At 41.2% G+C, this 22,411-nt stretch overlaps 1 protein-coding gene across 1 annotated transcript in view; it reads right to left on the bottom strand.

Moving 5' to 3' along the window:
- Positions 1-4,583: 4,583 nt before the first annotated feature.
- Positions 4,584-22,411, bottom strand: part of LOC124789012 (UDP-glycosyltransferase UGT5-like) — a 47,544-nt gene continuing 29,716 nt past the window's right edge. The window contains exon 6 of the mRNA XM_047256299.1: positions 4,584-4,860. Coding sequence (XP_047112255.1) covers positions 4,584-4,860 — 277 coding nt within the window. The remainder of the gene's footprint in view (positions 4,861-22,411) is intronic.

Below are 22,411 nucleotides of genomic sequence, written 5' to 3'. Positions count from 1 at the left end.
ATCGCAGTCTTTAACACTGGTAGCATGCCGCGACAGCGTGGACGTGAACCGTATGTGCAGTTGATGGACTTTGAGCGAGGGCGTATAGTGGGCATGCGGGAGGCCGGGTGGACGTACCGCCGAATTGCTCAACACGTGGGGCGTGAGGTCTCCACAGTACATCGATGTTGTCGCCAGTGGTCGGCGGAAGGTGCACGTGCCCGTCGACCTGGGACCGGACCGCAGCGACGCACGGATGCACGCCAAGACCGTAGGATCCTACGCAGTGCCGTAGGGGACCGCACCGCCACTTCCCAGCAAATTAGGGACACTGTTGCTCCTGGGGTATCGGCGAGGACCATTCGCAACCGTCTCCATGAAGCTGGGCTACGGTCCCGCACACCGTTAGGCCGTCTTCCGCTCACGCCCCAACATCGTGCAGCCCGCCTCCAGTGGTGTCGCGACAGGCGTGAATGGAGGGACGAATGGATACGTGTCGTCTTCAGCGATGAGAGTCGCTTCTGCCTTGGTGCCAGTGATGGTCGTATGCGTGTTTGGCGCCGTGCAGGTGAGCGCCACATCATGGTGTGGGGAGCGATCTCCTACACTGGCCGTACACCACTGGTGATCGTCGAGGGGACACTGAATAGTGCACGGTACATCCAAACCGTCATCGAACCCATCGTTCTACCATTCCTAGACCGGCAAGGGAACTTGCTGTTCCAACAGGACAATGCACGTCCGCATGTATCCCGTGCCACCCAACGTGCTCTAGAAGGTGTAAGTCAACTACCCTGGCCAGCAAGATCTTCGGATCTGTCCCCCATTGAGCATGTTTGGGACCGGATGAAGCGTTGTCTCACGCGGTCTGCACGTCCAGCACGAACGCTGGTGCCAGTGATGGTCGTATGACTGTTTGGCGCCGTGCAGGTGAGCGCCTCAATCAGGACTGCATACGACCGAGGCACACAGGGCCAACACCCGGCATCATGGTGTGGGGAGCGATCTCCTACACTGGCCGTACACCACTGGTGATCGTCGAGGGGACACTGAATAGTGCACGGTACATCCAAACCATCATCGAACCCATCGTTCTACCATTCCTAGACCGGCAAGGGAACTTGCTGTTCCAACAGGACAATGCACGTCCGCATGTATCCCGTGCCACCCAACGTGCTCTAGAAGGTGTAAGTCAACTACCCTGGCCAGCAAGATCTTCGGATCTGTCCCCCATTGAGCATGTTTGGGACCGGATGAAGCGTTGTCTCACGCGGTCTGCACGTCCAGCACGAACGCTGGTCCAACTGAGGCGTCAGGTGGAAATGGCATGGCAAGCCGTTCCACAGGACTACATCCAGCATCTCTACGATCGTCTTCATGGGAGAATAGCAGCCTGCATTGCTGCGAAAGGTGGATATACACTGTACTAGTGCCGACATTGTGCATGCTCTGTTGCCTGTGTCTATGTGCCTGTGGTTCTGTCAGTGTGATCATGTGATGTATCTGACCCCAGGAATGTGTCAATAAAGTTTCCCCTTCCTGGGACAATGAATTCACGGTGTTCTTATGTCAATTTCCAGGAGTGTAGTTTGGCATACTTAGAGCAACATGGTTTTCCAACTTTTATGCGTTACGAATACGGAGCGAAATTGATTTATCAAGTCATCTTTTGGATTATTTTTTGACTTTTATTCTCCATTAACGGTTTTGAATCGCCTAGCAATTCATCACCAGATGGTACAAATTTATATTACCTACAATTTTTCAAAAATGGTTCAAATGGTTCTGAGCACTATGGGACTTAACACCTGTGGCCATCAGTCCCCTAGAACTTAGAACTACTTAAACCGAACTAACCTAAGGAGATCACACACATCCATGACCGAGGCAGGATTCGAACCTGCTACCGTAGCAGTCGCGCGGTTCCGGACTGCGCGCTTAGAACCGATACAATTTTTAAAATGTAGTAATTTGCATTACAGTAAATATGTACCATCTGATGATGAATTGCTAGGCGATTCGAAACCGGTAATGGAAAAGAAAAATCGAAGAATGAAACAAAAGCCGACTGGTTGCAGCAATTTCAGGAAACCTCAACTTGGTTTTAGTCAAACTCTAAATAACGTGTGTGTAAATAAGAGTGGTTTTATAACGAATTACTGTTTTTTTTTTTTACATTTGTAGGATTAGATTACAGCAGCACTTGAAACTCTTATCCAACCACTGTATTCATATGACATGATTCGTTGAAATTGTTACTATATTCGTCGCCGTGCTTAGGAGATACAGAAGACGCCGCCTCTCTATGAAAGGAAGTACAAAGGCTGTGATCACACACTGCAGTGGCACGACACCACCGAATGCCGAGCGTTGGGCGCCGCACAACGCTACTCCGGCCTACCAGCAAGAAGTGGTGCTCCTATGACGATAACTTCGGCTCATTTGCGTCTCCCTGCGACCATTTCTGCACTGCTTAGCACACTCACCGCTCCAAAGAAAGAACAAACTGTGCCAGTCAGCATGACAACCTGAACACAACTTAACTGTTCCGTTAACAATCAACAGGCAGCAGTATTTCACTCGTCCATTTTGTTAAGTTTGATTGTAACAAGTCTTAAAATGTTTTCCGCAGTTTCAATAAGTGCGATGTCTATGTATGCGAGTGGACAGGTCGAGCCTAGACAGAGAATAGTACCGGGTGTTGGACGGGTCACATTGTTTCACTGGCCCAGCGGGAGGAGAAGCTACACGTGGGACGGCAGCACAAGATGCCTTGCGGCTCCATAACGACCCTTGGCATCCTGCGCGGTATAATCTTTGTTGAGCAGAAATTATTTTCTGTGTTAGTCTTTATGGCTGCCTGTGATTTCGGTGAAGTACGTGACAGGTGGCAGTTTTCAATGTCCTAACTATTGCTGTTGGCCTTCTAAAACTTTTTGAATTGATTAGTACACTGTAAACAAATTGTACGTTTTTTATTGTGTAGTATGGGGGTTTCCTGTTTGTGCAGAAACTGTGCGTGGATTAGAAAGGTTTCTATACGGATCACTTCAGGATCAGTGGGTGAACCTTCCCTTTTATAACTCCTAGCATTTGTTAGTTAGTCAGCTGTCCCTCCAGCGTCTCAGTCCCTCAGCTGCCTCCATTGGCTTCTGACTTCATCTGAATATCACATCACTTTATAGGAACTAATGTTGCTACTATGAAACATTCAACATGTCTAAGGGTATGTCACATATGGGCCATTATAAATGCTATATATTTTAGAGCCTTGGTCTGAGGAACGTCTTATAGGCCGAAATTAAATAAAATTATAAAGAAATTAACTTCGATTCGAACTGCAATTTATTTAAATATTAAATGGGATCTCTGTTTTCTGTAACCATTACAATATGAGGCTACGTTCAAAATCAAGAAAAGTGAAACCTGCTTGTTAACAGCATGCCATTCGGACAGGTCGTCGATATATTATCGTCTGTTCGATGTTCATATGGATAAGTAACTGTGCCATTGTCTTTCTCTGAGAAACGTTACAGAAAACAACAGTCTAATAATAAGCTTCCGTTTATTTATCTACAGCCTATCACATGTGACCTTTACCATCAGCAATACACTGCACCACCTCATCGCTCTTGCATTATGTTACAATATTTTGAGAAGCAGTTCACACAGATGAGGGTGACTAGGTGCCCCTACGAATCACCTGACTTCGATCCTGTTGAAGAAATTTGGGACGTCGTCGAGCATGATTTGCACGCCTTCAATCAATCCCTGTAAATTTTGGACGGAGGTTGAAAGGTCATGAGTCTCAACAGAGCTACAATGATTTCGGTGTCACATGAATTCGTGCCATGACTCGCCAATGCTGTCATCAAGGTGAGTGGAGATACGATACGTTACTCGCTGGGTGTCTCCAGGTCAGTTATTCACTAGTGTGAAAAGCAGGGTCATACAAACAAGATCAATACCCACGAAATAAGAGAAAAAGCACCAAGCCACGTCCTCATAAAGTATGAAGGTTTTCACAGAGCTCCAGTAAGCGCAGCCACTCACTGCTATGGTCAGTTCTCTGAACAGTACCACAGCAACACAGCGTCACATATTACAGGCAACAAAGCAAGGGATATAAAGCAAATATAACTTCAGAGACGTTTTAGATTACCCCAGCGACAATAATGACAGTAATATAGGCTATCTGGAGAGCTGAGGAGCTAATGAGGTGTGGTTAGTTCAGTGAGACCATGTTTCTTCATTGTAGGCAAGACATTGATTTATGTTATGCTAACCAAATGTGTACTCACAAAGTCCACATGTTGGGCAACACGCATGTTTTGGTTGTTCACATCTACAGCTATATGCAGCTTCAGTGATATACTTTATATGGCAGCACACAATGATTTGGTTTTGTAGAAAACCGGTTTCTAAATGCTTGCAATTAACATGTTCCTTATGAAACCTTACAAGTTCCTGATAAAGTATTGCCATGATTCCTCGATTTCAATAGTTGCTTCACTACCCGAAATACTTATTGCATTGGTTGTGTGCAGACTGGTTCACAAATACTGATGACTGCAGACATAAAGGCACATGTGACTCAAAGAGTCTCACTGTTTCTTTAGTTTGCTGGGTCGAGTGAGCCACGAGAAGAGCCACCGACTCAGCTTGTAGAGGACAAACGCCGCCACGGCCGCCACAGCCAGTATGAAGGCTATGACGTCGAGCAGCAGCAGCTGCCACCAGTGCAGGTCGAGAGCTGCGCTGCGCAGGTGAGGCGCCCCCTGGTGGCGGATCACGTACTCCACCCACCACACCGCCCTCTCCAGGGACGTGCTCTGGTGCTCCCGGTAGATGGCGGAGAAGCGCTTCATATTCTCCTGGTAGCTGCAGCAGAGAAAGGGAATCCCATTTGTTCAAATTCTCGTAGCAGTGGTTCTGCCAAGCAGAACCTTTGAGCTGTATAAAATATTTTATTAGCTACAACAACAAAACGTTTGTAAACATTATATGTGCTTTCCAGCAAATGTTGTCTGACTACATCGGTAACAAACTGATTACACAAAACATGATCTGAACTAAATGATAACTGAAATTTCTTTAGTAGAACGGTTCACAGGGAGAGTAGAAACGGATAAGACCAGAAAAATTAGGAGTTTTTTAGAGGTATCTGTGTGTAGCCACAGTTAAGCGCGGGCAAGTAGATTTCTTAGAACTATTACTTTCAAGATATCGAGCAGAAGATGAATATTGTTAAACTTACTTTAAGAATAATTAACACTGCCTCAGACACTGAGACACAAAAGTTTGTTTTATTTAAGACTTTCGGGTAAATCTATGCAGTCACAAAAAATATTCTTAGACCGGAATAAGCGCAATCAGAACGATTTGCAGAGACAGTTGGCTGTCTTCATTCAGGCCATTGTTGAAGCATTTTACAGTTCAACTCTGCCATTTACGCTCATATAAACACTTGTGGCATTTGTTATAAACAATTGCGTACTCCATCAGAAGGAACTGGCATAGAAATTCGTTGTGCACTAAAAAGTGATAACGACTGACTCTTCCTGGCAGATTAAAACTGTGTGCCCGACCGAGACTCGAACTCGGGACCTTTGCCTTTCGCGGACAAGTGCTCTACCATCTGAGTTACCGAAGCACGACTCACGGCCGGTCCTCACAGCTTTACTTCTGCCAGTATCTCGTCTCCTACCTTCCAAACTTTACAGAAGTTCTTCTGCGAACCTTGCAGAACTACCACTCCTGAAAGAAAGGATACTGCGGAGACATGGCTTAGCCACAGCCTGGGGGATATTTCCAGAATGAGATTTTCACTCTGCAGCGGAGTGTGCGCTGATATGAAACTTCCTGGCAGATTAAAACTGTGCGCCCGACCGAGACTCGAACTCGGCACCTTTGCCTTTCGCGGGCAAGTGCTCTACCATCTGAGCTACCGAAGTACGACTCACGGCCGGTGTAGTGGGACGAAATTAAGCGTCACCCATCCACCAAAGTCAGCCCAGTTTGCAGGTGACTATAAGTTTAATTTAGTTTTGTTTATGTGTTTTCTTATTATTTGTAATAAATGTGAATTATCTAAAAGTTTGTATTTTTTTATGTGTTTCATGTACGGAGAGGTCGGCGCAACGAACGGGGGCAGCATCTTCGTTGCCGCGACCAGAGAGGAAATTGCTGGCCACTATACGTCGCGGGTCGACAGCCAAGGAGCAACAGAAGATCCTGGAACCGAGTTGTTGCGTCGTGCTTCTAAAAATTAAAAATGAAGTTTTATACTCTTTTTGTACAACAATGACATCATGTAGATCTTAATCTTATTGAAATGTTAGTCACTGTCTGTCAACGCTCAAGTTCACATCTGTATGTGTAGGAAGCTAATAAAATAGTGTATGCTACTAAAGTTGAAACACGTGTCTTGAAGATTTATTCAAGAAGAGTTATGTGAACGGATTAATAATATATTTGACAAGATTATTGATTCAGACAGCGTTGGCCGAAACTTCGAATCTAAAAGGTTTATTTCATGTGTGATTCTGATATCGATTAGATCAAGATAACGTGTGTCGATATAATTTTCTGAGGAGAAACAAACGAAATTTAAATTCGAAAAATTTACGAAAACCAATTGGCCCAAGTGATGTAATTCTCTGCACACGACTCAACTGATGTTTTACAGTTTCGTTCAAGAACCATTCTATGACAATTTAAAAAGAATATAAATCATTTTTGAAGTGAGTGTAACTGACGTGGGTGACGAAGTCTGCACATGGTCATACATATATCAAACGAAAACCTAAAATAAGTCGTTACACCACACCGTGGCGACCTTAGAAACAGGACTTGTGTGCAACTAAGGCACACAGGTACGAAACAAAACATCAAGAGTCCTTCGGAAGTCAACGCGAGTTTCGTGGAGCCTTCACCAGCCAGCGGCGACTTCGCGGGTGTGGGCATCTGACGGAGCGCAGCCAAGCAGTACGGTCACGCAGTGGTTCCACGAGAAGGCGCATCTGTTGGGCAGCAGCTGAACGCTGCAAACCTCGACAACTCTTTTTCTCCCTAAACTAATAGGCCCAGTACGTCAGCTGCGGGGCGTTCCTCCGGCTGGTATTAGAGGTGTTGCTGAGGGCTTCGCCTGTCTACGGCGGTGCCGGGCGTGGTTGCAGCTAGCGACGTTTCCGGTGTTCGACTCAGCGTCCTGCCGGTTGCGGAAGCGGGGTCGCAGCATCTCAGCGGCTGCATCGACGGCTGTTACATCTGCAGCCCATAGCAGCACACTAATCATCGAGAACTACAAATTACAATATTAGTGTCCGGTGAGTTTGTTTCAAGTTGGAAGAGGAGTGTTGAACATAGGAAGTGTGCTTTTACAGGATTGTTGATTACAAGTCTGCGTGTGTAAATAGTTAATATCTTACAATAATGTCGGGAAGTGAAATGTCAGACGAAGAGCAATCTATGTCCGATAGGAGCATGAGAGCCCTTTTTAGGGCGATCGCTAAATTAAAACAATCTAACGAGGAATCTACTGCTAGATTAAAAGAGGAACTAAAACAGGAATTAAAACAGTCTAACGAAGAATCTATGGCTAGATTAAAACAGTCTAACGAGGAATCTACTGCTAGATTGAAAGAGGAACTAAAACAGGAATTAAAACAGTCTAACGAGGAATCTACTGCTAGACTTAAAGGGGAGCTAACAAAATCAACAGACAGGTTGCAGGAATATCTTAATGAAACCAGTCGAGAATTAAGTGATAAAATAGAGTCTTCTAAAGTTGAAATGCAGGAAAAATTAGTAGGACTTAGTAATAAGATTGCTGATAATTGTAAAAGGTTAGAAGAACATATCCAGGAATCGCGCGAGGAAAAAGCTCGCATGCGACACGATATTACTGACTTATCCGAGAGACTAGATAGTGTCAATATCTTAGTTGTAAATGAAATACAGAAAAATAACGATACGTTACGAGATGAATTTTCTATGCAAACAGAAACTGTTCGCAGAGAATTATTGAAATCTATTAAAGAGGTCTCTACCAAACCTGTAGAGATTTCTTCAATAGATAATGTAGAATTAGAGACATTAACTCATCAAGTAGAAAAGGACCATACCGAAATCGAAAACATGAAATTTTTAATTACTGAAATATGCAGTAATCTTGAGACTGCCAAAGATAATAACATTGATGAAGGTACAGAGCGTTCACATCGTGAGCACAGTGAAGAATCGATATTAGCTAATCGAGTATCCAATACAGAAATGCGGATACAGGAAATTACTAAACGGTTATCGGAATTAGATAATAACGAGAACATTTCAGGTAGCAGAGGTAATAACATAATCAGAGACAACAGTCGCATCGAATTTGCTAGCTCGGACGACAACAATATGAATAAAGCAATCACGGCAAGCCAATCCGATGCAACTCCGTCTCTGCAATCTAAACAAAATCCGACTATTTCTCTCGCAGAATGTCTGGATGACATAACGACAAATTCAAATGTAGCAAGTCGATTTCCTGTATTTAAACCAGGAGGCGAACTTCACCCTATAATCTTTATAAAAGCTTTTGAAACATCATTATCTCCTAAATGGAGTAATGAAAAACGCATTCAATTTGTAATAGGACATTTAGAAGCAGAAGCTGCGGATTGGGCAGTACTGCATAGAAATGAATTCAGGGATTGGGATGATTTTGTTAAGCAGTTTAAACAAAATTATTGGTCAAGAGGAAAACAACAACACTTAACTTTAGAGTTGTTAGCCCCTCCTCCATATTCTAAACGGTGGAGAGGTTATAGGAATTATTTTGAATGGCATTTAAACCGTGCTAAATTAATTGAAGAACCAGTTATTGAAAGTCATTTAATACGAGTCCTAATTAGTAGGTTACCGTATTACGTAAAGGAAAGAATGATAGAAAGAGAATGGTCACAGCCGTGCGAATTGTTAGGATATTTAGAGCAGTTAGATATACTTAATAGAGAAAGGGAAGACGAGAAGTTTAGATTTGGTAGAAATGACAATCCTCGAAATAATAATAATAATTCGGAACCACGAAAAGCTAATAACAACAATCATAGTCGGTTCTGTTATATAAAACGTCAATCTAAAGATAAAGAGAGCCAACAAAATCGTGGTAATAACTCTAAAGTGCGGAAATTACACAATAACGATCATGAGATAAATCATCCTCAAGTAATTAATGAAGGTCAAGTAGTAGGTGACGTCATCATAGAACGTTCGGAAAACTAGTAAAGTCCTTTAGTACGGGTCAACTAAAGGGAACTATTGGTCAAGATTATCCAAGACCCAATTGCAATTTATCATTAAGCTGCCAAAAGGACGGTGACTGGCAACAAGATTTACTTCAGGAAGACAATCAGATAAGGGAGAATGTAACATATAAACCCGTTATTAAAGGTTATATTAAGGATACCGAAGTAAATATTATAGTTGATTCGGGTAGCGAAGTAAGTATTTTATCCAAAGAATTATTTCAGCTTAAAAGAAAATATTGGAATTTCCCGACTTTACCTGTAACTGGGGTGAAAATTATAGGAGTTACTGGTAAAAGAAGTCAAAATATTACTGAGGAAGTTTATGTAACTTTTGAAATTGCTAAACAATTAATTGCTCACTCTGTACTCGTCGTAGCCAACTTAAATGTGGCCATAATTTTAGGTATAGATTGGCTGTGTAAATATAAAGCTATATTAGATTTTAAAGATTCTTCCTTAACCATCCATAAGGAGGCATGTACTTTTAAAGTGAGGTTCTCTAATAGTCAAGTACCTGAAAATTGCTACGAATCCTTACAGATTAAGTACGCACCGACCGTGGATCTATTAACAGATTTTAGTGATCTTGGGTATGCAGTATACCAATGTCAGGCTAGTAATAGTATCGAAACCGAAGTGAAAGAAAAATGTTTATCTACGAATTGTCTATCCGAGCAAGAAAAGGAAGAGTTGGAATCTTTGATGTTAGAATTTAGAGCCGTCTTCTCAGATGAACCGGGGAGAATTAAAGATTACGTTTGTAAACTTAAGATTAAAGATAAGAAGCCATTCTTTAAGAAACCTTATCCTATTCCAGTACAATTCAAAGAAGCGGCTAGTAGAGAAATAAGTAAGATGCTAGAACAAAACATTATCGAACGATCATGTAGCGCTTTTAACAGTCCGTTGTGGGTAGTTAAGAAAGCTACTGGTGGGGTACGACTGGTTCTGGATGCCCGTGAATTAAATAAAATTATAGAGATGGAAAGAGACAGACCTATTCCTATGGAGGACGTACTTCTTAAGATCGCTGGTTCTCGTTATATGAGTACAATGGATCTAACCTCTGGCTACCATCAAGTAACATTACACCCGGATTCACGGCAATATACGGCTTTTCTTTTTGAAGGCAGATCATATCAGTTCCAAGTTTTACCTTTTGGACTTAATATATCAGTGTCAACTTTCATTAGGGCATTAGATTCTGCTTTGGGTCAGCAATTGTTACAAAAGATTATTTTATATGTAGATGATATTTTGGTAGCTACTAAAACGTGGGAAGAACACGTAACGATATTACGGGAATTGTTTAACCGTTTAATTGACAGAGGAGTTACTTTAAAATTATCTAAGTCTTACTTCGGAAAGGAAGAAGTAAGATTTTTGGGGCATATAGTGGACCGTAAAGGTATTAGGCCAGACCCAGCACGTATTGAAGCTATTGCTCGATGCCCGAGTCCTAGAAATCGGAAACAATTGAAATCATTCTTAGGAATGGTAGGATTCCTAAGAAGATTTCTTCCAGGGCAGGATATTGTTAATCCTACATTACTAGATTTGTTGAAAGAGAAGTCAGTATGGCTCTGGGGACAAAAGGAAGAGGAAGTTTTTAATAAGATAAAAGGAGCGTTAACCAAAGCCAAAATGTTATACCACCCAGATTTCGATCAGGACTTTGGTATGTGTACGGATGCCTCTGATTATGGTATGTCTTGTGTAATATTCCAAGGTGATCTGACCAATGAAGAGGGATTATATCGGCCTATTGGATTCGCTAGTCGAACTTTAAATAAACATGAAAGAAATTATTTTGTATCCGAGAAGGAAGCTCTCGCAGTGGTATGGGGTTTTCAACGATTTAGAGGATTATTAATGGGAAGAAAAACAATTGTATATACTGATCATCAGGCTTTAATCTTTTTGAACAATTGCCGGTTACTTCACCGTAGGCTATTACGTTGGGTATTATACTTGCAAGAATTTCAGTACGAAATTAGGTATATAAAAGGATCTCAGAATGTAGTTTCAGATGCTTTGTCAAGGCTTCCCGTAGGAATGGAGAATATTAATATTGCAGAAGAACCAGGAACAAATTATCATGTTTATTTCCTTTTGACTAAGGAGAACGAACGTAAGGTTAAACGGATAGTAACTGCTGTTAGATGCAATCAAAGAAATGACGATCAATATAGGGACCTTATACAAAACCTTAATAATGGGGACGAAACAGTTAACACCCGGGGTGTGTGGTTATATTTTAACGACTTGTTGTATTGGAAAGCACAGAGGGAACACCAGAGATGGAAAATCTGCATTCCGAAAACTGTTGTGGACGAGTTAATTACTTATATTCATGAAGGTTACGGGCATTTTGGAATTCATAAATGTATTAAACATCTAATGAAGTATTATTATTTCAAAAATATGTCACGTATTGTGAGAAGTATTATTAGGGCTTGTGAAACCTGTCAAAAGGTTAAAGTTAATAACAAATCCAAGCGTTATAAATTATATGCTGTAATTCCTCGAGGTTTGTGGGATCTACTATCATTAGATTTTTTCGGCCCTCTGCCTCGGAGTTCAGGAGGATTAACATATGTGTTTGTTGTAATGGAATGTTGGTCCAAACATGTGAAACTATATACTTTGAAACGAGCGAATACAGCAAGCGTTATACGCTGCCTCACCCGAAATTACTTTGTTAACTGGGGCATTCCTAAACGACTTATGTCTGACAACGGTAGTGCCTTTATTAGTCAAAGATTTCAAGATATGATAAGACAATATGGAATCAAACATATCTTAATTTCGAAATATCACCCTCAAAGTAATTTAGTAGAAAGAGTCATGAAAGAATTAGGACGATTATGTAGAACTTATTGTGCACATAAACATACTCGGTGGGCCAAACTAATGCCTGAATTCGAAAAGATATTAAATGAATTGCCTCACCTAACGACGGGATTATCACCTATAGAAATTTTAGGCAAACGAATTATAGGTGAGCCTTTACTAGCTGCTTTACCTTGGCCACCAGTAAATGAGATCCAACAATGTATCCCAGACGAAAAAGTTTGCGAACAGATTGTAAAAAATGCCGAACGGAGAATTAAAAGTTATAATCAACAGGCTATAGAACCCTCATTTCAGGTAGGAGATCTTGTGTTAGTACGATCTCATCCTAAAAGTTCTAAGATCGGTAAGGAATGTAGAAAATTCTTCTTGATCTTTGAAGGTCCATATGTTGTACATAAGATTGTACATCCCAAAGTATTACTTCTTATGGAATCTTCATCAGGTGTAATTAAAGGATTATATAGTGTTGATCAAATGAAACCCTTCATTCCTAAATAAGTTAATATTTAGTATATGTTACACACGGAAGAGCGTTCATAGTTTATTCATGTGAAGTTTTTCGTGATAGTTACGTGTTATTTTAAATAAATGACAGAAAGCTTAAACATGTGTTCTACAATAATCTACTGGTACTTCAAAAAGAGAAAGATAACCAAAAGGGGGATTTATATGGAGGAAACTTTGCTCTTAGGTCTAAAGGAATTTTGCGTATTTTAAATTTACTCGGATAGTAGGAACCAAAGGGGATGGTTAATAGTTTTAGGGACCATGGGCGTCCAGAGCTATATGGCTCACGAGAACATAGCAGAGTGCCTTTAATAGAGGTTTGTAATAGTGTTAATATAGAACACACCAAATGGGGCTCTCTCGCTTGTTTCTCCTAAATAAATGGCCATTACCCAACAAGGTGTCCGAAGGTAAAGAAAGCCGTGCCGAGATTCCAAAGAAAGTTTTGCTTGATTTCTTCTTGACCTCAGGCATAAATAAGGCATTAGGGAAGAGGATGACGTAAACTAAATAGTACTATTAGTTATTGTGAGAAACTTATTAGTAATATACATTCTTGAAAAGAATGACTCTAGTAAATAAATGAAACTGAAACTAATCTATCACAATTTGAACGCGCTGTCCTAATGTACAACGTTAAAGAACGTACTAAATTTGTATTTATTAGCAACTATTAACTGAAGAGGAGCAATCTCCCTATATTCGGTTACGAATTACCATAAGAGCACAATTAAGAGTAAATGACAAATAGTCACAACGATATCGTATTAAAAGGATTAAATCTATCTAATAGCAAGGACTCTAGGTTACGTAAAATGTGAGGAAAATGTATTAACAGTTAAATATTGTATATTGAACAGTTTTAATTCCGGTTAAAACCTGACAAACTGAGCTTGTGGGTGGGGTATGTAGTGGGACGAAATTAAGCGTCACCCATCCACCAAAGTCAGCCCAGTTTGCAGGTGACTATAAGTTTAATTTAGTTTTGTTTATGTGTTTTCTTATTATTTGTAATAAATGTGAATTATCTAAAAGTTTGTATTTTTTTATGTGTTTCATGTACGGAGAGGTCGGCGCAACGAACGGGGGCAGCATCTTCGTTGCCGCGACCAGAGAGGAAATTGCTGGCCGCTATACGTCGCGGGTCGACAGCCAAGGAGCAACAGAAGATCCTGGAACCGAGTTGTTGCGTCGTGCTTCTAAAAATTAAAAATGAAGTTTTATACTCTTTTTGTACAACAATGACATCATGTAGATCTTAATCTTATTGAAATGTTAGTCACTGTCTGTCAACGCTCAAGTTCACATCTGTATGTGTAGGAAGCTAATAAAATAGTGTATGCTACTAAAGTTGAAACACGTGTCTTGAAGATTTATTTATGAAGAGTTATGTGAACTGATTAATAATATATTTGACAAGATTATTGATTCAGACAGCGTTGGCCGAAACTTTGAATCTAAAAAGTTTATTTAATGTGTGATTCTGATATCGATTAGATTAAGATAACGTGTGTCGATATAATTTTCTGAGGAGAAACAAACGAAATTTAAATTCGGAAAAGTTACGAAAACCAATTGGCCCAAGTGATGTAATTCTCTGCACACGACTCAACTGATGTTTTACAGTTTCGTTCAAGAACCATTCTATGACAATTTAAAAAGAATATGAATCATTTTTGAAGTGGGTTGTAACTGACGTAGGTGACGAAGTCTGCACATGGTCATACATATATCAAACGAAAACCTAATACGTCGTTACTCTACACCGGTCCTTACAGCTTTACTTCTGCCAGTATCCCGTCTCCTACCTTCCAAACTTTACAGAAGTTCTTCTGCGAACCTTGCAGAACTACCACTCCTGAAAGAAAGGATACTGCGGAGACATGGCTTAGCCACAGCCTGGGGGATGTTCCCAGAATGAGATTTTCACTCTGCAGCGGCGTGTGCGCTGATATGAAACTTTCTGGCAGATTAAAACTGTGCGCCCGACCGAGACTCGAACTCGGGACCTTTGCCTTTCGCGGGCAAGTGCTCTACCATCTGAGCTACCGAAGCACGACTCACGGCAGGTCCTGCCAGGTAGTTTCATATCAGGACACACTCCGCTGCAGAGTGAAAATCTCATTCTGGAAACATCCCCCAGGCTGTGGCTAAGTCATGTCTCCGCAGTATCCTTTCTTTCAGGAGTGTTAGTTCTGCAAGGTTCGCAGAAGATCTTCTGTAAAGTTTGGAAAGTAGGAGACAAGATACTGGCAGAAGTAACGCTGTGAGGACCGGCCGTGAGTCGTGCTTCGGTAGCTCAGATGGTAGGGCACTTGCCCGCGAAAGGCAAAGGTCCCGAGTTCGAGTCTCGGTAGGGCACACAGTTTTAATCTGCCAGGAAGTTTCATATCAGCGCACACTCCGCTGCAGAGTTAAAATCTCATTCTGATAACGACTGACATTTGGATAACTCTTCTTTAACAATTGCACGGAATGCATTATATTACTATGCGAGTTCCATACGTAGCATACTTCCAGGAGACCTCCAGAAACCCAGGCTTTCAAATCAAAGTCGTAAGACTTCCTTTTGCAGCACTCTGTTTACGCTGTACAGTTTACAACTTTTCATTGTAATGATTTATTCAATCTGTACGCCATCGTAAATATTTCTTGTTTTCTTATCTCCATTATCATGGTTTTTTTTTTTTTTTGAATTTTCGTATGATTCCTCTGTGTATTATGTAGTGATTTGTTCCATGATTAAATAGTTCCGACACATAACCCCATACAATATCATGACTTACACAATATTAAATAATACTAGAATGCGTATTATTATAATCAGCCACAGGAACTGATCTTCCTACTATGCATTTTGGTAATCATACCTCAGTTCATGAGGTGGATCAGTTGGACATAGATGATTTGTTCATATGACTTTTTTGAGTAATGAGCCTTGCATCAGAAGACCAAATACTTCCTTAGTGCATTGCTCAACTATTTTCAGTGGTTAGATGTTGATTACATACTCTTCCTATAAACTAAAATAAGCATAGATTGTACATTAGGATCTTACAGGGACAAAGAAAATACCAATAATAGCTCTGCCAACAGTGGTAAACTTTGTCAACATTTTTAACTTTTTTGTATAGTAGTTTATTTGCTGATTACCAGCTTCTTCTAACTGACCTATCCCAACGTGACATGCGATACATTTAAACACAATGCATGCTACGATTTACACTTATACTTGCTAAAGGAAGTTTTCCACATTTTGACTCCATCTCTAGAGCGACTTACATTCCAGAGATCCCGGTTCATCTCGTAAATCTCGACGAGACTGTTCAGTTGGCTGCTGCAGTTTTACTACCTTATCAGTAGAAGTAGTCTGCACGTCGTATCTGAGATGAATGTGGCCAGAATGATCCGGAGATCTAAGGTCATGTGATCTAAGAGACTATGGTAGGGTCCCGGCTCGAATTATACATCTCGGACAAGGTTTTCGCATTAGACATTCTATTACGCCAGAAGCAAGATGTCAGATCACATCATGTGTATATCACATTCACCAACCAAGGACGATGTGTAAAATTTGCACACAATTAGTTGAGACTTAATCGAATAGTTGACGTTTCAGATACATTTGTCCTGGCTAGGACAATGCTTCATGCGGATGTCAGTGGCAGCTGTCAGCTACACATTTGCAATTGCCTCTAATACGGCTCATTTCTCGACTCATCTTTAGTAGATAGTTTTTCGCTTCTATTACCGTGTCTTTGGATCTGTATCTGTTTTCGTTCTCAGTTATCACACACTCAGTACGCACGTAACTGATTTAGTTTCTCTGTGATTTCCTCTTAAGAAATGCACTCGTATGTTGAGATTGTTTCTCATAAAGATCAGAGCCAGTACCCTTCCTCTTCTAATTAAACTAGTGTTTTGGAGCTAATAAGATGATCCATACCAAATGTAAATGTAAATCTAATTTTCAAATCTTCAAAGCATTAAGAAGTGGTTTTGCCCTGCATTACACCTGTTGCCATTACATATATACGATGTAATGGGTAAAATTGCAGATATATTTATATGTATACATGTCAGTGTGTTGGTTTTTTCTCTGCATTGAACACTCTTCCCTCGATAACCTACATAACATACCAATTCATGTAGCACTAATTGGACTGCGCCTCTCAGTAGATGTTAACCGTTTTTTGTCCATCCGTCCACACTTCAACATCTGACCTGTTGCCCTGGGGGAAAACATGCACTCTTTCCATATGTACTAGGAGGTACTACCCAACCTAAAATCATATGACATGCAATAGTTATAATTATTAGTTTGCAAATGACGTAAATACTGAGTTAATGTTGTTCCATACGCTGCCCTCAGTCACCAATAGAAATATCTGCACTCACATCCATATGAGTGCAGACTTGATGGTCGGCTTGCGATTTCTCATCCAGATGCAAATCAAAAGTTTATCTAGCAAAATCAGATCGGGTGAATTTTGAAAAAGTATGAAAACGAGGAGCTGGCAAGACTGTCACATCGTACAGCGCACTGGACTGTACAGAGGAACGCTATCGCCCCGCACTATCCCGCCAGCCGTCGTAGCTGAATAAGTAGACTGCTGGGACAGTGAACCTAGGTCCACCCTAGAGATATGGTTCGAGTACCAGTCAGCTACCTTTTTTTATCTTTTAGATGTCCATTCCTTAGTTCTCGTCGTTTATAAGTAAGACACTATTTTGTTGCATGACAGTAGCTTATCATATCACAGTGGGCTCCATTAAAGTGAACGTGTGTCTACTTACTGCGCAGTACACGACCATAACTGGTCCTGTCAAGTTCATGTAGAGCAGCTTCCCGATGGAGTACGCAAATGATGAACACGTCAATATACGCTTTTGGTGCTGGGCATCCGATAACCAAGCTGCTGCTGCTCATGCATATGATGCAAGGCACCCTCAAATGTGCCAGCCCAATGAAATGTCTTTCGTCACCTAGAGCAACCCCTTCGGGAAACCCATAATATTCGTCCATAAGAAATGGACAGAGGTCGTACAAGGTCTAGACGTACGAGTACTTGATTCTTGAAACGGCTCAGAAGTCAACTCGGCAAACTAGCCGTGATACTGATACGCGGTTCCAAGCTTTTGAAAGACTGGTTGTTGAAGCGTTGCACGATGAAGAACTGCATCCATATCATTAAACGTCAACTCAACATTAATAGCCAGAAGATCGCGTCCGTCGTACGACGAGTACAGATTTGTCAATGGCTTTTGCACCAAGTGAAGGATAACGAACATTTTATAAATAATGTGATGTGGACTGACGAATCTATCTTCACTCGTGAAGGTATTTTCAACCTCCAACAACCGTTATTGGTCGGAACACAACCCACATGTCTCCCGTGAATGAGGCCTTCAGGTACGCTTTGGCATATACCTATGGACTGAAATGACAGGAGGACTGCTTTGGGCTCTTACCTATTGCCGGACAAGTCGATTGTGCCCTGTAACGTTCGTTTCTTTGCAACATCTTGCCTGACACATTAGAAAACGTTCAGCAGGATGGCGTGCTGCCACTCTTTGGAATGAATGTGCCTAATTATGTAGATGAAACGTTTCCGGGAGAATAGCTTGGTCGTAGAAACTCCATGTTCTGGCCTCCATGTTCCCCGGATCTTACTACAGTTGATTTTTATTTTTGACGACACTTTAAGGAACAAGCTGACTTTATTTGTGTCATGGACGATAGAAATTAGTTGTTTACGTCTGCAAAAAGTTCATGTTATGTCCTAAATTTTAAATAAAGGTAACAGCAACAGAAAGAAATACACGAGATACCGCATTGTGGAGAAGTAAATTGGATACAGTTTGATGCTTTATCTGAAAAAGTGTGGCACGAGTGCCATTCGTACATCGGCGAGGCTTTTTATATTTACGGGCACCACTGTTTTATCTCATGAACCTAATGGGACAACGCAGTGTTCACGCTACCCTTTTAGCCACATTGCACACGGTTAGAGCATTCCAGAGGCTCGTTTTTCAAATCGCATTTCTATTAAACCTATTGCTGGGGCTAGGTTCTGCCAGATACATTTTGTCTACAAATGCGACGATGATTCGCATGCCGACCATCAAGTGTGGGTGAATCACATAAGACGTAACACCCCTCTTATTTCGTGAACGGTTACACTTACCGAAACGCTTTTTTCAGAAAATGTTAGATCGTCGAGAGGTATGTATGTTTTTGTTTGGTTAATGTTTTTTAGCGCTGGTAGCAACAGATATACTGAAGCAAGTACTTTTCTTTTTAAAAACGGAATCGTGTACTTTATGTAATTGCATTCGATAGCTCTTGAGAAGACAATTAAGGTGATACAGCGTTTGCTAATGTTGACGTTGAAACGTGTGGTAAAAAAATTCGAGAAATGTCCTATAATTTGAGAGCACGGTAGCAGTAACCGGCATTATCGGGCAAATAGCGTCGAGCAGAGCTCGCATGCTACGCTGTCAGAATGTCAACACATTTACCTGTTAACTTGTCTGCACTGTAGGACGCTCATTTCCGCTTCAGCTATCGTTCGGTGCAAACGTGAACACCAGTGAGGAGCAATTGGATGTACTGCTTTAATATGGTGAATGTAAAAGAAATGCCGTAAAACCAGTACAGCGGTATAGGGCTATCTATGAGGACCGCCAGCGTCCGACGAGCCAGGCTGCTACACGAATTATGAAGATGCTAGTGCGGACAGGTTGCTTGAATGTCAAGCAGGGGACAAGAAAGAGGAATGCATCTGACAGAAAACACGATACGTGCCCCTCTACGCGCTAACATTTGCCGAAAGCCGCCCTGCCGCCTACCACTAGCCCATCTCTTCGGCAACAAACGTGACTTTCTTCGCTGATGGACTATAGGTGCAACGTGTCACAATATTGTCTGTTATTCAGTGGTCGTGACTGAGTGCCGCGATCGCCACTGTATAAGATGGAGTTAGTTGCTTAGACAGGTCTTGTGTCCTACGAATGCGATACTCTGTTGCCTCGCTGACTGACAGTTTCAGGCACGGGCTTCCATTTACAGTTTATTTTTCTCCTGTATACCGAAAAACACTGGAGAATTAAGATGATTCCAAGATAAAAATAAACTGCACATGGAAACCTGTGTCCGAAACCGTTACCCACCAAAGTATCAGGTCTGTCTAAGCAGCAGCTAGCTGAATCTTCTCCAATGGCGATCGCGGAAATCAATCGCGATCACTGAATAACAAACAACACTATGGTATGTTCCACCTACGGTCCTTCAGCGAACAAAGACGCGTTCGGTAAAGAAGAAGTGGCCTAGTAGCAGAAGCTTATAACTTTGACGCTCTGTACCATCACTGGATGACGTTTCTGGACATGGGTCGCGGTTCTCAGTTTGTTCCTGGAAGATCGTCGGTATCATTTTGCAGCATCATTTGAGTTCGCGTCATTTAATTTACACTTCAGAGGATAAAAGGTGACAGCTATAGCCGCTAAAATATACGCTCAACAGCTCTAACGCCAGATTTATTGTTTGTGCATCGTCTGATCGCCAGAACTCCAAGAACTGAGAGAAAACAACGAGATAAAAAAAAGAAGTTTTTCAGATCGGTATATTCTGTTGTTAACTCTTACAAGCTAAAACACTATGGATTTAATGTACTCTTCTAATTTTATTTTCATAGAGCAAGCATCAACGGCTGACGCAGATCCTCTGTAAGATCAGCTTTTCTCATTCCGCTTTGGCCCATTCACACAGGTCACTAGGCGTTGTTGTAACTGCAACGCACAGGTTCTTTACAGCACTTCAGTGCCCTGTGCTGCCCGGACTACATTTGTATACAGTGCGCGCCGGGTCGTGTCTTCTCGCCCTCGAGCGGCCTGGTACACATGCCTCGCAGACTCGTTTGAGAAATATCAACATCGCCCTCGCCAGCCCTCCGATGTGACAATCGGTTTCTTAACTATTACTTTCCAGCCATAGCTGCGCGAAATTTACAAGAATTCCCTAAATCCATATCTGCACTTATTCGTGGGGCAACAGTATCTGTGAAGCATTTCACACTGATGCTTATCTTACTAGCGTTACTAACGTGCCAAATACGTCACGACAACTTCGTTTGTAACAAAACTTAAAAATGTAATTGTGAAGTATGATTGCTGGCCTATGTGAGGATCCAAACGAAACTTTGTGTGGGTATGGCCCTGTAAGTGTGATATGAGTGCGAAGTGTTATTAATATTCTATTATAAATTGGAAGTAACGGCCTAGAAGTTCCAGGAAGGGTGCTGATGAACGCATCCGCGACAAGCAAATGTCCGACTGTCGAGATGTCTTCTTATAGCGACAGGATATTACTCTAAAATATTTCACAAAAAAATACTACAATTTAAAGCTATGAAGCTAGATAATAAATGACGATATCACATTGTGCATCTGGATCCCACGGTTTGTGTGCAACATTACACGACATTGCGTTAACACTAACTTGTAATTTTAATTTTATGTGCAGTGATTACCAATACACTTTAAATTATGCTACAGGCAAACCAAAGGTGCCACAATGATAAAAATTACGTCAAACACTAGCTGACCTATATAGTGAATACAAACTGGCGCAAAAAGCCCATAATGTAGGCACATCAAGAATACTGGCATTTCATAAAAACACTCAATCAAATTAACCGGAAATAAAAGTACTCCGCACTTATAAGTATTATGATATGAATCAGGAATACTCTACCCTTGATTCCTTTGGTAAAATTGTTTATGTTTAGATATGTAAGTTATTTCTGTGTTAAACATTAATCAGTGTCAGTGAAACGGAGCTGCAATTGAGAGAGTAGTAATTTAAATGGCGAATGATATATAGCAGAAAATAGTATCTTGCAAACGAGCAGTAAAATACGTTCTGATTTGATACACAAGATGTATGTGAATAAAAATATCTACTTACACTCCCCATTTTTAACAATAGTGCATAATGGTAATATGTCGTCATTTGGTTGATGTTTATCATAGCTATGAGAATATTTTGTAAGGATCCAAAAGACCAGACCCTGGGAGACGCTCATTCCAATGTGTGTAGTATCAAGAAAATCCTTGGTATTTAAGGTATGATCACTTTAACGTAAGTTCGCAAGAAGTTGTAACACGACTAGCGTGGTATGCGTTCCCAAGCACTGAAACAGACTGCACTTATGTTCATAGGGATTTTTCTGGTGTGGCCTTCATGGGAGTACTTTGGTCTGCAGTCAGTGGTGAGTGTGTCGGTAGTAGTTTCTAGCTTTAAGAAGGTGTAAAATTTAGCCTCTGGCTTGCAAGTCAGCCGCCACATCTCACAACTTCATAATTTTAACTTCGCCATTGTGTCGACTGCATTTACTTACAATGAGGTGACAAAAGTCATTGGATAACAACATACAAATGTGCAGATGGCGATAGTATCATGTGTAAAGGGTATAAACGCCAGTGCATTGGCGGAGCTGTCATTTGCATTCACGTGATTCATATAAAAATTGTTCTGTCGTGATTACAGCTTCACAACTGGAATTAACAGAATTTACATGTGGACTGGTTGTTGGAGCTAGATTCATGGGACATTCCATTTCGGAAATCGTTAGGGTATTCGGTATAAGGAGATCCACAGTGTCAAGATTACAAATGACAAAATGGCTGATAGCGAAATAGGTGACCATGGAATAGAAAACAAATGGAATCGCTCAATAGATGCAAGGCCACTGGACCAATAGTATACACAT

The sequence above is a fragment of the Schistocerca piceifrons genome, chromosome 3, assembly GCF_021461385.2.
Source record: "Schistocerca piceifrons isolate TAMUIC-IGC-003096 chromosome 3, iqSchPice1.1, whole genome shotgun sequence".
Taxonomy (NCBI): Eukaryota; Metazoa; Arthropoda; class Insecta; order Orthoptera; family Acrididae; genus Schistocerca; species Schistocerca piceifrons.
The sequence above is the reverse complement of the archived record's forward strand: the minus strand, read 5'-3'. Positions and strand labels throughout refer to the sequence as shown.